Here is a 17,438-nt window from a genome sequence, read left to right on the forward strand (position 1 = left end):
AAGCTAGCCATGATTTCATTTTTTGAACAGCAATATCTTTAATGTATGATTCAAAATCAGAAGCTTTGTTAATAAAAAACGAAGACTTGCCAGAAAACATTTAAAGTATGTTGCGAGATATTTCGAAAGGTTTTATGTTGGTGAATGAATTCCTTCAAAAATGGGATGAAGTGGGATATTTTCCTTGTGGATCTTGGGAACTCCATATATGCGTAGCATGAGCGGATGGAGAGAGCTAAGAGAAAGACGAATGTTTCTAGACAGTTCAGAAGTTGTTTTTAATAAATTGTTGGTACGATTTTAAGCTCACGATTTGGATCTCGCTCAAGAATCGAGTAACTGTCACTCTGTAGTAATTTAAGCATCTTAAGTTTATAATCTTCAAAGTTAAGCACGACTGCGGCATTGCCTTTATCTGCTGGAAGGATAAGCATATTTCTGTTATTTTTTAAACTCTGAAGAGCCTGTTGTTCCGTCGAAGAGATAAAATCTGTGGGTGATTTAGCACTGTTAATGATAAAGATGGATTCAATATGGAAAGGTTTTGCATCTTGTGAAATGAATAAGGAAGCAGCCTTTTCTATCTTGGTGAGGAGTGATTCTCTTGTGATAGATTTTGGAGAAGGAATAAAATTTAAATCCTTGTTGAGGATACTTTTTTTCTGCATCTGAAAGAATGTAAGATGATTTATTAATTACAAATTTGTAATGGTTGATGTGGGGTTTCTAGAAGTTCAGATCATTTTGTACTCTTTTTAGTGCTTCAAATTTCCTAAGTTTTAATTTGTTCTTATATTGATCTGGGCTGCTTGAGACTTACTATGCATACTACAGAGAGAGAGATGATTCCAACTTTCATTGTTTAGAGATTTTTCAAGTATTTGAGATAATGTACTTTTTTTGGCAAACAATAAAAACGAGATTACGTTTTGTGTCGAATATTCTTTCAGCAAGAAGGTCTAAATTTGCTTTGTGATAAATTCTTTTGGCACGTTCCTAAGTAAGATTCTCTTTAAAAGATATAAACTTAGGAAAGACTGCATGGTATTTGCAGCGTTTCAGAACGACCAACATGTTGATGTTCAGCCCTATCTACTTCATTGTTTTGTTGAAGTTTCTTTTATTATTATTAAGAGACGCCTCGTCATGAAGACCATAGATGCACTGAAGTTGATTTATTCTGTTGTTAAACATATTTTTTTAAAGAATTGAATGACATAAACCGAGATTAGAGGAAAAAAGGTTTAATGGCATCACACGACTAGATTCTGCTTTTTACAGCCTTCTTCAGGTGTTTTAATAAAAGAAAAACAAAAAAAAACATTATCATGGTCTAGTAATGGGTAATCCCTTATCTCCTGTACTTGCCAACATTTATCTCGAAGAGTTTTAAGTTAAAGCTATCTCTTCCTATTCCTTAGCACCTAGAATTTGGAAACATTATGTGAATGACATTTTTCACATTTGGAGCCATGGACATGATTCTCTCCTGGATTTCCTTGATCATCTCAATAGTCAACACACAAATATCCAATTTACAGTTAAGTTTGAAAATAATGGTTCCCTGCCTTTTCTGGACGTGAAACTGACTCTTTCTCCTGAAAAACTTAAAATTGCGATGTACAGAAAACCTACACACCCCAATAGATATCTCCATAGTCGGTCCCATCATTTCCTTCCTCAGAAACTTGGATTTTTTTCTACTTTTGGACATAGAGCTCGCTCTCTTCTTGATGACCATGATGAACTTCATAAAGAAATCAATTGTTCTTAGATCTACTTTCAGACAGACTGGGTATTCTCAAAAAATGACTAAAAATACCTTTTTAATCCTCGTAGTCGCCATACTGAAGAAATTACTAATGTTAAAGGCAATATATCCATACCATACATAAGCTACGTCTCTCAAAAATTAGCCAAGTTTCTCAAAAAAAAAAATATAACATTAGAACTTTATTCATTCTGCTTCCTAAGATCCACTCTCTAGTGAGCCGTCCAAAGCCTCGCCATCACAGTCTAAAATATTCCGGTGTACACAAGATATGGTGTGACTGCGATATTCCTTACTTTGTCCAGACGGATAAGTCTATTGAATTTAGTATGGAGGAGCACAGGAGGGACATCACTTACAAGAGAACGCGTGCCAGTGCTTCATCCAGCCATATCCTTTTTTCTGATGATTCTGATGATCAAAACTATAACCATAGATCCTTTTGGGATAGATCTAACAAGAATTTTTGTTGCCATGAGGAATTTGAGAGAAAAATTGTAGAATCTAGAGAAATCATTCTCACCCTGTACATTTAAATAATAATTTAAGCTACAACCTCCCAGACTGTCATTCTGCTATGATCAAATAACAGGTACTCACGAGATGCTATACGCATGCACTCACCCAACAATGTGGCCAACGAAGGAACAGTTTGAATACGTTAACTACAACGTTTTCACGTTAAATATGTATAGTGACTTTCCTGTGCGGTTCACAGTTTTTTTATCTTCAATGTTTATTGTTTTTTTTCTTTTCTTTTATTAAAATACCTGAAGATGGCTGTAAAAAGTCGAAACTAATCTTATAATACCATTAAACCTTTTTCCTTTACACTCGGTTTATATCATTCAATTCTTTTAAAAATATATATATATATATATATATATATATATATATATATATATATATATATATATATATATATATATATATATATATATATATACTGTATATATATATATGGAAAATTATCAGAGAGTGGGAAGGTATGATCTTTTATATGAAAACGCAAGAAGCATGAATCACAAGACAAATGGAATTCGAGCTAGAAGCATAGAAAATAACAATGGAGAAATCATAACTGAAGAAAATAAAATCCTAATGAGATGGAAGGAATACATTGAAGATCTATATGACAAGGAAAATAGACCAAATGAGTTTCCATTAGAAGATATAAAGAAAAATGAAAATGATCTATCTAGGCCCAGAGATATTAAAGACAGAAGTAGAAATGGCCATTAAAGAACTAAAATGTGGAAAGGCAGAAGGAATAGATGAAATACCTGCAGAATTCCTGAAACAACTTCAGAAGAAAGGAACTGAAAAAATAACCAAAATGATAAATTTAATTTTTAACAAAGGAGAACTACCAAAAGACTTTATGACCTTAATATTTATACCTTATACCAAAGAAAAGTAATGCAGTGAACTGCAAGGATTTTAGAACAATCCGCCTCTTTTCCCATACATCAAAAATACTTATGAGAATTTTAGCACAAAGAATTGCATCTAAAGTGGAAGAATTTCTTCGATGCGATTGGACTGTTAAGAATAGTAAGTGAAAGAAGTCTACAAGTGAATAAAGAACATCTGTTATGTAGATTTTGAGAAAGACTGTGTAAAATAGGATAAGATGGTGGAAGTAATGGAAAACATTGGTATAGATTGGAAAGCCAGAAGGCTAATTATCTCACTGTTATGGGACAATCTGCCATGGTGAGAGACATATATGGTACAACAGAACCAGGTGTGTTCTCTGTCACCAATTTTGTTCAACATGTATTCCAAAGCAATGTTAAAAGAATCAATGGAGAATTCAGAAAAAGGAATAAAGTTTGGAGGTAGACAGATATTTGCAATAACATATGCTGGTGTCAAGGCATTACTATCAAACACTGAAACAGGACTACAACATCTGTTGAACAGATTACGGGAATCCTGTATTATTTATGGAATGAAAATTAAAACCAGAAAAACAAAGGTGATGAAAATAGCAAGGAAAGAGGCAAATATGGATATCACAATAAATGGGGAAAAATTGAATCAAGTAAAGACATTTAAATATCTAAGAAGTATGATTAGCAGTGATGGAAAATGTAATAGTGACATAAAAGTAAGAATAGCGATGGGAAGAGTTGCCTTTAATAGAAAATGGAACTTATTCAGAAGTAAAATGGAAAGAAACCTAAAGAAAATACTAATAGACTAATAAAATGTTATGTGGAGTGTTGCCATCTATGCATCTGAAACTTGGACATTGAAGAAAGAAGAAATTAAGATTTTGGAAAGCTTTGAGATGTGGATTTGAAGAAGGATGGAACAAATCAAATGGACAGATAAAATAACTAATGAAGAGGTTTTAAAAAGAGTAGAAGAAGAAAGAACTCTGTTAAGGAGGATAAAAAGAAGCAAGGGAATCTAGATCGGACATATTCTGAGATGGAATGGAATCATCAGAGAGATGCCATCCAAGGAAGAATAAATGGAAAATGTCCCGAGGAAGCGTAAGGAAAACAATGCTAGATAACATTCTGAATGGAGGCAGGTACACAACCTTGAAATAGAAGGCTCAGAACAGAAGAGAGTGGAAGGAAAGTTTCTGCTATTGAAAGAAGAAACTGCCCAATTGCAGAATACTAAAGAAGAAGAAGATATACACTAGTGGCCAAAATTATGAAAACCTTTTTGAAAAACTGTATTTTTGATGGCTCATAACCACTTTTTTGTGTAATACCATAAAATTATATATCAATGGAAAGATAATTTAATCAAGAATGTAGTACAAAAAAGTTTGTTCAATTATCTGTATTCTATGAAAAGGTGTAGCCAAATAACCAGAAAAAAGAAGCACAACTTGCTTAGATTGATATGAAGTAGCTTTCCTTCATTTGAATTAGCAATGAGCATAAGTGTTTAGAGAGCCAATGAGGTGTCATCTTGTTTTGGCAATGAGCCAATAAGGTCACCAGAGGATTCATCTCCGATGCTATCCATTGGAGCTGAGAGGAGGACATTTCTCAGTGTGTAATGCGATTGCTATCAAGTTGGTTGCTTTTTTTGTATTCTTTCATTTAGTGAGCTTGCAAAACATAATAAAATTAAACAAATGGCACAAATAGTTGACTGGTCACCCAGAAAGCGATGTAAAATAGTACTATTAAGTGAACAAGCTACAGTTATTAATAAATTAGAAGAAAAATTGGTGGAAACTTAACCAAAGGTGACATTTTTAAATTTTTGAAGATGAGGTATAAGGAGACTCAGTCAAAACCTGACTAGTAAAGGCAGGAAAAGGTGCACAATAGCAAGTGATGATAGAAGAATTGAGAGACGGTGCCTATGTGACAGAAAAAAACCATCTGGGTGTATACAAGATGAAATGGCACAATACAATGTGAAGTTGGGTGCAAGGACTGTTCCAGGGGCATGGCAGTAGTGTCTGACGCCTGTGTGCAAACTTTAGTAAAAAAAAATCAGCTAACGCCTTTTTATTCCCGTATACGGGGAGTAGGCGAGGCCATTTAGCCCTATCTAACTTTTGGAGACTGAGTGGGTGGTTCAATCTCCACTGGTATCAATCAGAGATAGATGGCCCAAGGCTATCACTAATTAAGCGGTACTCAGTGAAGAGAGACGGCTCAAATGTGCCGCCATCTCGTGGTCCCTAACCCTAACACAATATATTTAATGTCTGAAATAATGTGGGTTCTACGGTCGATTTTCTTGAGTGTACAGGACGAAAAACCCGAGTTTCGGGGAGGAAAAATCTGCTTGCCCGTGCCAGACATCGACTAACTCGGGAACCGGTCGAAAAAAGGCTTAGAAAAATTTCTTCTAGTCGCCGAGTAGACTCGAAACCAAGTGTTCCTTCGTGCGGTCAAGCGCCGTGGTTGGCAAACGCCACATCCACTGAGCTACACAGCAAAACTTTAGTTCGTACCCCTATCCCCTCCTGCAATAAAAATCACATAAAAAACGTTTTATTTAAAGTATTTTCTTCTGTTTGTGCCTTTACTCTCCTAGCACCTGTATGCATCGCACACATTGCACATATGGCCGTCACGCCCCTGGACTATTCGGTGCAGACAGCAGGAATTTGGTCTAAATGCTAGAAATCCACGAAAAAAAGCCATTTTTATCTCACAAACAAAGGTTGAAAAGATCAAGCTGGTCTAAAACCCATGTTAACTGGACAGCGGAACAATGGGACAGTGTTATTTGGAGTGATGAGACCAAAATCTTTCTGTTTGGTAGTGATGGCATAAAATACGTAAGGAGAAGATTTGCATCCTGATTGCATTATACCCACCGTGTAACACCCACTTAGTTTATGATCTGGGGTTGTATGACACCTTTTGATGTAATATAAATGTCCCAAAATTCATAAATGAAATACTTGAGCCCAAACTGAAGCCTTCTGCACATGATTTTTTCCAAGATAATGAAGCATTTATATTTCAACAGGATAAGTCCATGTCATGTTGCTGCTGTGTGCAAAATATGGTTTCAAGATAATCATATTCCACTGATGGCACGAGAATAGCCCAGACCTTAATCCAATCGAAAATCTATGGAGCCGACTAAAGAAACTTGTTAGTCAGGAGCAACCCACCAATAAAACTCAATTACTAGAAGCAGTAATTCAATCTTGGTTTCACATTATAACAGCTGCAGAACTAAAAAACTTGGTTCACTCCATGGGAAGGCGTTGTAAGACCCGTAATTAACGCTTAAGGTTACCTAAGTATTAACTCACATTGTCAGAATTTTTGTATATATCTCATTTTTTCTATGTGTTTCACTTTTCTTCTTTATAACTGCTGTTCTAATACGAAATCCTTCATAAAAGCTATTGCATTACATTCTTGATTAAATTATCTTTCCATTGATATATAATTTTATGGTATTACTCCAAAAAAAAAAGTGGTGTTATTAGCCATCAAACCTCAGAAATACACTTTTTCCAAAAGGTTTCTACAATTTTGGCCACTAGTGAATATATCCCTCTCGATATATACCCCAATCCCTTCGATGAGTCTAAGGCCTCCATGGAGTTATTGGTAATAATAAAAATAATTTGTGATGAATAGATAAAATTATGAAACTGCAGTTAATTCAGTACTGAAAATCAGTTATTCTACAATAGGACTATGTACCGTCTTTCCACTTCATAGGAATGATTCCCTTTGCAAATGACGACGCTTTTGTACATATCCTAATTTTTTTTTCCCTTCTTATCAACAACTTACAAGAAATCAAGTTAAATTACAAATTAAATATAAACCGCTAATTCCTTTTATTTTTCATAGGGAGCGAATTTTAAACTTGAAAATGTCATTCTTATTGATAATTGTCAATAGTCTGACTCTTAAATAACTATGCATAAAATGAGAGGAAGATTGTAGCGGTTTTTTTCAGTTTAGGTAGGAAGGCTGACATGTTTTCGGTACGCAGTGACAGGGTTCCTCGTTGTTTATAGCTAATGAACTGAATAAAGCTGTGTTGATTTCTTCCATAACACTTTATTTTAGGTATGGTCCATGGACACAAGTTGAATAGATATTATGCTTTCATTAGTAGTTCATAAAATATAACACAGTAGTATTGGTGCATAAATAAATCGCTTCTTCAATACGAAAAAAAATTAAAAAAAAACTAAACAAATATCATTACCATAATAATATTAGCAATAATAATATTGAAGGAATACATCGTATGTAATTGAAAACATTTTGTTGTGATGTATGCACGGATAATGTAAAAAGAAAAGGCATTTATAATAACTGACATGCCCCAGTAAGTGCAATAAGTAAATAACGTGATGATAGATGTTGGAATTGGCAGTATTGAAATAAAACTGATGATTACACTGTAATTTATTTTTTCATGTCAACTAAAAATTCTCACTTGCTTTAGATAAGTAGAGAAAGATTTATTTATTTTTAGCCATATGTAGAAAACAGTAGTGTGTATAAAGTAACAAATTTAAATGAAGCTAACTTGCAACATTATTATCACATTCTGCATGGAGCCCACTCATCATGAAATTCATTCAACTGAGAACATTTTTTCCACATTGAACCTTAAAAACTTTAATTCTCCCTGCATTCACAACATGTTCTGGTAATGTGTTCCATTCACTTTTAGTTTTTTTTATGTAAAAAATTTATTACTCACATTCTTTGTCACCATACTCTTAAACAACTTCCAGGGATGATCTCTGTTGTAAATCTGTGAATCTGGCTCCAAGAATACCTTATAAAATTGTTCCCTTATCATAAAATGCAAGTAAATTTCTAAATCAAGACCTGAATTTTGCGAACCCATGCTGATCATCATAAAGAATCCTATGCCCATCAACTGAATCCTGTATTTTACTCCTAACTAACCTTTCCAATACCTTGAATACAACTGTAGATACGTAGACTGGTCTGTAATTGAAAACATTTGTCATAGAACCTTGCTGCAGAGTAGTACTATTCTTTTTTTTTTTTTTTCCACTTTGGAATTGCACCCACTACCAGAGTTTTGTTAAAAACTGACTTAGTGAAATTGCTAACTATTTTTCATATTGTTTAATAATATGTGGTGATATATCATCCCTTCTCAATGCCTTATTGAAAACATTTTCTGGTAATGTGTAAAAGATGCCAAGAAATTATATTCTTGGTTTTATCCTTTATCCAAGTGTAAACAAAGTTTGCACAAAGTTTGGACTACGGTGCCCATAACTGGGCACAGTAGTCCAGATGGGGTCTTATCAAGGCTCGATACAGAGGAACAACAACTTGTTTGTTTCTGCATGTTAAAGTATTTTTCAGAAGCCAAGTGATTTGGTGAGCTGTTTTAGTCACTTTTGCAATGTGCCCCCTAAACTTCATTTCCCTATCCACCAACACTCCCAAATCCCTGGCCTCATCAATCTCCTGGAGTACTCTTCCGCCAATGCAATATACTGCTGCTATTCTTTTCACCCCAAAGTGCATAACCTTACACTTTGGCACATTAAATTGACATCCATTTTTCCTAGCCCAGTCCTCCAAACTATCTAAACCATCCTGTAAAATTTTGACATCCTGTGCACTCATAATTGCTCTACCCAACTTTGCATCATCAGCAAACAAGTGAACACTTCCTCTCAAATCCTTTCCTATATCATTGATGAACAAATTGAAAAGCAGTGGTACAAGAACAGAGCCCTGTGACACTTCACTAGTCACAAGCCGTCTTTTAGACTCCACTCCTGAATAAACCACTCTCTGGTATCTCTCCTTCAACCACCCTCCTGTCCATCTCACCAACCGTATATCTATCCCCATCTGCTCCAGTTTACTGATTAGGGTTCTATGTCGTATCCTATCAAAAGCCTTGGTAAGTTCCAATAGTATTACTGTAAACTCATTTCCCCTAGCCAGTTCAGCCGTCACTGTGTTATAAAATGTGAGCAAGTTAATGAGGCATGATCTACCCTTCACAAAACCATGTTCTCCCCCAAACAATATCCCATTTTCATCTATCCAATCCTGTATTCTTTTGTTGACTAATTTCTCTAAGACCTTGACAATGATTCCTGATATGCTAATCGGTCGGTAATTTGCAACAGCAGTCTTGGAACCACCTTTATGCAGTGGAACTATTTTCCCCTCTTTTCACTCCTTCGGGACTAACCCAGACCCGAGACTCATATTAAACAAAATGGTCAAGGGTACTGACAATTCTTTAGCTGCTTCTCGTACAACACGAGCTGGTATACCATCCAATTCCACAGATGTATTGACATTGAGGTTATGCAATAGACTACTCACCTCCACTTCATTCACCACAATTCCCGTATGCTCTACTGGTACATTCGTTTCTGCAAATGTCACCACCTGGATGATATATTCTTGCAAAGTGCTCACTCAGTAACTCACCTATATCAACTGATTCAGTTACCTCCCTACCATCGGCATTCTTTAAAATAATTCTGCCATGTACATTTTTCCTTTTACTTGCTACTTATCTAAAAAACTGTTTAGGATTCTCTTTAGCCTGCATGGCCAATGTTCTTTTGTAATCCTTTTTTGCTTTTCTTACCACACTCGTTACACTTCTGGCCTGTGCTTTATACTGTTCATGTGCCTGCCGGTCACCTTTCTCCTTAAATTCCCTCCATAGCTGTTTCTTTTTTTGCAGCTCAAGCTTAATGGTGTTATTCATCCATTTAACCCCTACTTGATTTATTATTCGGACTCTAGTTATACAGTCAGCCATTGCTTCATGCAAACACTTCTTAACTACCTCCCATGCTCTATCGACTTTTAGTCCTTGCAGTTGTACATGCCATGGCACTGAACCAATCAAACTCCTAAGCTTGTCATACTTTCCAGCCCGATAATTCCACATGTACCCTGTCTTAATTGAAAATTCTACACCTTTAGCCACCTCCCAAGTCAAGACCCTATGATCACTCTCACCAATTGGTGGCAATTTGGTCATATTTGTTACAGCCAAATCCTCAGATGTAATTACTAGGTCAAGCACTCTCTGACCCCTAGTATTTTCCATTACATGCTGTTGCAGATAGTTATCCCTTAATAACCGCATAAAATCCAATTCCTTCCTCCCGTGTGTCCTCTTCTCACCCCAATCAATACGACCATAGTTGAAATCTCCCATAATAATCACCCTCCTTCCACTCATTTCTTCTATTTGCTTGTGCATACTGTCACCACCATCTTTCCCATCACCTGGTCTATAGCAGCACCCAATTGTATATTTAGTTCTGCTAGCCACAATCTCACACCAAATGGCCTCAAATGTGCTCTTTTCTCTATCCTGCAATTCAACTTCTATTCTCCTTGGCTGCAGCTCATCAGCAATACTCCTCCCCCCCATTTTATTCTCCCTGTCATTCCTGAACACACTATACCCATCACATTCAATATCATCTACAGTCAGCCATGTTTCACTAATGCCAATAACCTGTGGTTTGGAAGTGCCAACCATGGCCAAAAACTCTTCCTTCTTGTTCCTAATACTCCTAGCATTAGTGTACATGAATTTAAGACCCCCATTAGCCCCAACCCTACGTTGATGCCTTATATTAACTATCCCACTCTGATTTGTTGTCCTTATTTGCTCGGGCATATTATATTCATTCTTACATTCAACTGCCTCCCTAAGGACTGTATATCTACTCCCCCCCCTCTTAATAAATGTAGTTTCCCTGAATCTGCACATCCACCACATTCAGCAACACTTTCTCAAGTCTTTTTACACCATAACCATTCAAATGCAAGCCATCCATCTTATATAGATCCTTTCGCCCATCGAACTCACTCCACACGTCCACAAATTCCATACCACTCGTCATACATAGCCCATGCATAAAGTCATTCGCAATTATGGCCCTCCTTTTAAACATTTCACTGTCATACCGTGGCAAAAGACTAATCATTCTAACTCTCTCACTCTTTTCTTTTGCTACCTCAAACAATTCATTCAGGTCTTCTATCATTTCCATTTTGTCTCCTTTCAAATCATTCGTACCTGCCACAACAATCATTTCTTTCACCCTTTCCTTTTGCTCTCTAATAGACTCAGTTACATCCTTTATGGTCGCACTAGGTTGGTATGATTTTATCAGATCCTCTACTATCACACCTCGTACGAAGGAGTCTCCATACAGCACTCTATCCTTCATTTTGTTCGTGTTCACACTCATACGTCTATTTTTTCTGTCATACTTTTTATTATTGGCTGGTTCATTCAGTCGACTTTTGCTCATACACTCTAGCTGCTGTTTTGCCCTTTGTATCGCAACCATTCAACAATGCGATCTTACTCATTGCATCTATCTCATCTTTTTTATTCTCAGTAAAACCATTAATACTATCATTCACACTTTCTACATTCACACTCTTACAATTCTCTGGTACAACCTCACCGTTTCTTGTCATATCCCTATTTTCTTCATTCTGAAGTTTGACAAAAATATCACAGTCACGATCCGAAATACTCTTCAATTTCTCATTCTCCCTACATTTTCTACACACATTCTCTCCTTTATTATCATCTAACCACACTCCGTCCGCACTCTGCAAAGCCTACATTTCGCAGCTAGTATTCAAATTCTTACATTGAGCTCTCCAGAAAGCAAAATGCGAGATTGAATAGTTGGCTTCTTTTGCCTTTGTGGTACAACAGAAGCAAAAGAAGGTGAAGATATGAGGGGATGAAAGCGAGCAGAGCATGGAAGAGGAGTGAAAGGAGAGAATAAGGATGAAATTTTGTATGGTGATTCCATGATAGAAGGAGGAGGAGAGTGTGATGAAATCATATTCCTCTGGAGCTAAGATTAAGGATTTTAGTGATGCTGGATTGATGCAGAGAGGGTAGGTGAAATAGGTGATTATCTTTGGTTGGTGCTAATGATCTAGCAGGAGAAAATTGTGGTATGCAAGAAGATATGAAAGTTGTTTTTACAAGCAAATTAGAAGATCGAGAAAGGACAAGTTGAGAGCCTGCTGCAATGGTCTTATGGAGGCAGCTGAGACAAAGAACTATGATTGGAACTGTGTCAGTTAGCAGATTATGCAGGAGGATTGGTGTGGAGTTTGTGGATATATGTAGCAAGTTTAGGAAAGAAGCACTTTTATAAGGCAGATGGTTTTTGCATTTGGATGGATTCAGAGTATAAAAAAAAAAACCAGCTAATGCCTTTTTATTCCTGTATAGGGTGAGGCCATTTTAGCCCTATCTAACTTTTGGAGACTGAGTGGGCAGTTCAATCTCCACTGGTATCCAATCAGAGATAGCTGGCCCAAGGCTATCGCTAATTAAGTGGCATACAGTGAAGAGAGAGAGAGATGACTCAAGAAGTGCTGCCATCTTATTGTCTCTAACACAATATATTTAATGTCTGGAATAATGTGGGTTCTACGGTCGATTTTCTTGACTTTACAGGAACGAAAAATCTGATTTTCCAGGAGAAAAAATACGCTTGCCCATGCTAGAGATCGACTAACTCGGGAACTGGTCTAAAAAAGGCTTAGAAAAATTTTCTCTAGTTTATATGGGTTTGATATAGTGAGAGTTGACTGAATATATAACTCATGTTAGAGTTCTGTTAATAGAAAGAAATAAAAAATGAAAAGAAAATTTTCTTTTGATGTTTAAAATTTTATAAAAGGAAAGATGTCTCTGAATGTAGTGAAGGGTACACTGTAATTTATCTTTTATTATACACATGTATTCACAAGAATATAGTAATTTTATTACTGCAAATATTTCAAACAGAAACTAACTGGTCATCATCACTGCATTGGCATAATCACAAGGTGAAGCTACATTAAAGAATGTTAATCCTATTTACAGAGCTGAGCCATGTGCTTGATGCCATCAAGGTGGTTATAATAAAATAAGATTATTATTAATCTGATCTCCATAAGCTCATCCAACCGTGCTTAAAGTGATTCAGTGTGCCTATATTCACAACACACTCAGGCAATGCATTCCATGCACTAGCCACTCTCCAGTTATCTCCAGATTACAATTATGGCTCAAATTTAAAATGAAGTGATTAGAAATAAAATCACTGTATTTTTGCCATATAAGGCACATTGCTGTATTGGACACATCACCATGTTGAATTTTTTGAAAAAAAAAACTTTGCAGTGTAAGACACATGAATTATGCATCAAATTTTACTTATAAATATAATTTTTTTTCATTTAAAATTTTAATATATGTATTATCCATTTATTAGATAAAAAAATTCTTAAAAATCATCAAATCTTAAAAAATCTAACATATAACAATATATGTAATGTATATATATATAACAATATAAACAAAATAATTTTTATAAATTTCATTAATAATCTTCCTTTCAAATCTTTATTCACCTTCATCTTCACTCTCAAAATTTTCTGAATTTGAATCTTCATCAGAAACTGAGTCATCACTGTCTTGAAATAATAAGTCATCCTCTTTTGTAAAGATTTTATAATAATTTTGGGTTTCACTTCATTCATAAACTCTTTACCCATTTGGGCACCTGTGAAATTGTGGCCTTCTTTCTCCTACCAGTAGATGTTCCCTCAAAATTCGGAGATTGCATCCAATTGACCCATTTTCCTCTCATAAATTCAAGGAGATGAGTCTTGGAATAACATCTATTTTTATTCAGTTTGCTAAGTTCATTCTTAACAGCTTCGGTTTTATAGCATCTAAACTGATCCCACACTAAAAAGCAGGTTTCTGACGTAAACTGCCAGGAACACATCTTTATCCATAATTTCATCCCTTTCTCATCCATCCATCCATCCTTTTGGATGAATATGAATGTAAACTTCTTTGGGCATTGTTTTTCTTTTAAAAATTAGAAAAGGTGGCAGTTTTGTTCCATCCGCACAGCACGAAAAAACAATAGTATAGTGAGTTTTTTCGTTTCCCGAAGTTTTAACAATACATATATTTTTTACCTTTTGAGTCAACAGTCTTGTTCAATGGCACATCAAAAATCAGAGGCACTTCATCCATATTAGCTATCTGTGAAAGTTCAAAATTGTCTCGTTTAATAGCATTTATGATGAATCCGTGAAACTCAATAATTTTATTTTCAAATTTGTTGGCATTTTTTTGTGATATTTTAATTTTTGCATGCATGCATAAATCATTTCTCTTCATAAATCTAAAGCACCATGATGAGAGTCCTGTAAAATTGATGATATTTATGATAAGCCAATAATTTTGCTCATTGAATAATCATTTTTGTAATGCAGCAACCTGATCTTCTTTGATCCGTTATGCAAGTTTTTAATTCATTTTCAATTTCTGGCCATGTTGCTGGTTTTCTGCCGAGATTGTGCTTTTTAGAATTTACTTCTATTAATTGCTGCTCTTGTTTCTACCAAGTTCATACCATTTTTTTTTCTGTAGGCAAAATGCCACTCTGTTGCCCTATTGCCATTCTTTTTTGCTTACCCAGTCACACTATGCTTAAACACAGTTGTACAGATATGTCTGTGCTTCGTAAAATCCATTTGTTATATAAAAAAATTAAATGTAGTAACGTATTGATAATTGTTTAAACGCATAGCTATTAAGAACCGTGTAACTATTCAAACTGATCATGCATTACTGACAAGCGATGACGCACCATAACTGTGCATACATAAAAAATACATTAGTGTATAAGACACACTGTAAGATGCACTAGGTTTATAAGATGCATTCGGCTTATAGGATGAATCCTAATTTTTGGATTAATTTTAGGTACAAAGAAGCACATCTTATATAAGGCGAAAAATACGGTAAATTTAATTAGATAATGAAATGATGCAGCATTATATAATACTGAAATGACACAGTATTATTTAATTCTGTGTCATTTCATATGATATTATAAGATATGATATTTCTTGTCAAAGACCACATCTAGAATCTTATGTTTTTGTTTTCTCTCGCTTAAGGTATCCTTGCTCCATTCAGTAATATTTATCTGAAAACTGCTCCAATCTCTTCAACTTCTCATCCTCAAAGCTATATTTTCTGCAATCCAACTGCCCAGACAGTAAAGTTTTCTTCCTAGTTGATCAAACTAGGAAGATTACTTCACTCGTCAACCCCACCTGGCTTCCATTTTCAAATTCCACTGACCAAGCTGTAAGAGATGCAGAAGTATTTGAATAAGCAGTAATCTGATACAAATTGTACCTCTACCACCTTGAATACCTGATAATCCTTCTCCCAATATCCATGATCACACTACTACTTCAGATTTTCTGATCCCAATACCTGCTCCAAGTGAGTCACAGAAATTATTGCTGCTTGTGTGCCTATAGGTTGAGTAGAAATGGAGGTGGGGAGGAGCAAGGCTTAATGAATGCTACTTCTGTTGACCAGTATCCATGGAAATATCTGTAGAAGAGCTGCATTTCAAATACTGATCATTTATGAGACTGTTTCTGAAGAAAGTATGTCAGAGAGGGGGGGGTTATCAATTAACAGAACTGCTCTCTTTTGAACTGCATCAAGAATTTTGTTTGGGTGGATTTGACATTTGTACAGAGAGCAGCTGGGAAGAAGAGATGTAACAACTTGAGCAAAAAAATTCCTCAACCCATATCTAAACCATAGTTCTCCAAAAAGTGCCAGGGCTGTCTAAGAAAACCAGACAGCCTTTTGCAAGTGGCTGGCTTGAGACCAAAACACCAGATTCCTTCACAACCTACTCAGTTGGCCACAATTGTAAAACCATCATTAAAATGGCAAAGTCTAAATTCAACAGGGATAATTGTAGAAAACTCACTGCTTGTGCTACTGGCAGTCATGCCTTCTGTTCCCTTGCCAAAGCTGTCAAGCACAACTTTTGTCCATCTGTGTTTCCTCCTCAATCTCACCCTAATGGTAACATCACCTAAAAACAAAGCTGATGTTTTGGCTTCATTATTTTCTTCCAACTCCTGCATAGATGATCATGGCAAATTGCTTCTTTCCTTGCCTAGACCTTGCATCCGATTCCTCCCATGACCTTCTTCCAGGAAAAGACATCTGAAGAATCTTTGATTAATTTAGATATTACAAATGCAGCGGGTCCTGGTGAAATTCCACTAATTGTGCTCACTCCTGAACTAACATTTGTTCTCTCTATCATCTGTTAGTATCCATTATGCCTCCTATTTCTGCTAAATCTACAGGAACTTGTGCTACAGCTGTTCAACATCCTTTTATAGCCGAACTGCATACTCACTGAACCTGCTGCTCCTAGTTATCTTTCATTCATTCTGTCTCGATTCTGAGAAACAGTCCCCCTCATGTAGCATTTCCAAAAGACTATAATCTTCAACAGTTTAAGAAGAATATCAACAGCCCTCACACAGCATCTATTTGCTTTAGGCTCTTCTGCCTTTCATGTGTGGGATAAATATATATAAATATACATACAGGGTTCCAGAAATCCACTCACCCACTTTCCACTGATGAGTAAACATAGACAAGTGGCAAGCAAATTTTTGGCCTCATTTTCATACGCATTTCAAATGAGTTTTTTTTTTCCTTTAAACATCTCATTTATTGAAAGTTTATTTTTCACTAGGTTAGACTATAATAAATTTAGTTTAATCCTTTATCCCAGTGAGAGCAAACAAAGTTTGCACCTGAAAATATCTTCAGGACTGAATATAGTGTTGTACTATCTTACCTGGGTAAGTAGTACAACAGGCAACTTGTAGCAAAGATGGAGCAAGCTACCAACACTCCTATCCCAGTATCTCCCGGGGATATCCCTCTGGGAGATACTTCTCTCTATCATCTGTTAGTATCCATTATGCTGACATTCCATCCTCATTTATGCTATGCATAAAAATGATATTGTTCAGAGAATGAAATACCTTGATGAATTATTTGTTAAATACTTCAATTAAATTGCTGGTCTAGTTGCCCAAATGAGCTTACCGAGGCTCACAACACGGGTTTCCAAGGTAGGACTGCAGTCATCAAGCCCCACATTACCAACCAACATGTAGCATCATCCTGAGTAGTGAAAAGAGCATGTACAATGGGATGGAGATAGCTTGGAAAGCTGTGTTATGGAGCAACGAATCATGCCACATCCTCTGCTGAGTAGGTGTGAATGGGTGTGGTTGATGCCTGGTGAATGTTTCTAACCAGAGTGTGTAAA

General features: G+C 35.8%; 2 protein-coding genes across 3 annotated transcripts in view; one reads left to right on the forward strand and one right to left on the reverse strand.

Annotated features, from left to right (window-relative positions):
• Window positions 1-278: 278 nt before the first annotated feature.
• LOC150104575 (uncharacterized) lies at window positions 279-16,227 on the reverse strand. Its single transcript, XM_090395583.1, has 2 exons — window positions 16,159-16,227; window positions 279-668 (listed from the first exon to the last, which is right to left on the reverse strand). The coding sequence occupies exons 1-2, from the start codon at window positions 16,225-16,227 to the stop codon at window positions 279-281; spliced, it is 459 nt and encodes a 152-aa protein (XP_090251709.1).
• The window catches only part of LOC150104576 (F-box only protein 7-like), a 429,110-nt gene continuing 418,405 nt past the window's right edge, over window positions 6,734-17,438 (forward strand). The window contains exon 1 of one of the 2 annotated variants that reach the window (XM_090395788.1): window positions 6,734-6,831. The gene's annotated coding sequence lies outside the window, so the exon portion shown is untranslated. Of the gene's footprint in view, window positions 6,832-7,148; window positions 7,303-17,438 lie in introns of those variants that run through there. The other variant, XM_090395787.1, reaches the window with a different exon arrangement.

The sequence above is a fragment of the Typopeltis vanoorti genome, chromosome 7 (assembly GCF_054136105.1).
Source record: "Typopeltis vanoorti isolate ZY-2024b chromosome 7, IOZ_Tvanoo_1.0, whole genome shotgun sequence".
Taxonomy (NCBI): domain Eukaryota; kingdom Metazoa; phylum Arthropoda; class Arachnida; order Uropygi; family Thelyphonidae; genus Typopeltis; species Typopeltis vanoorti.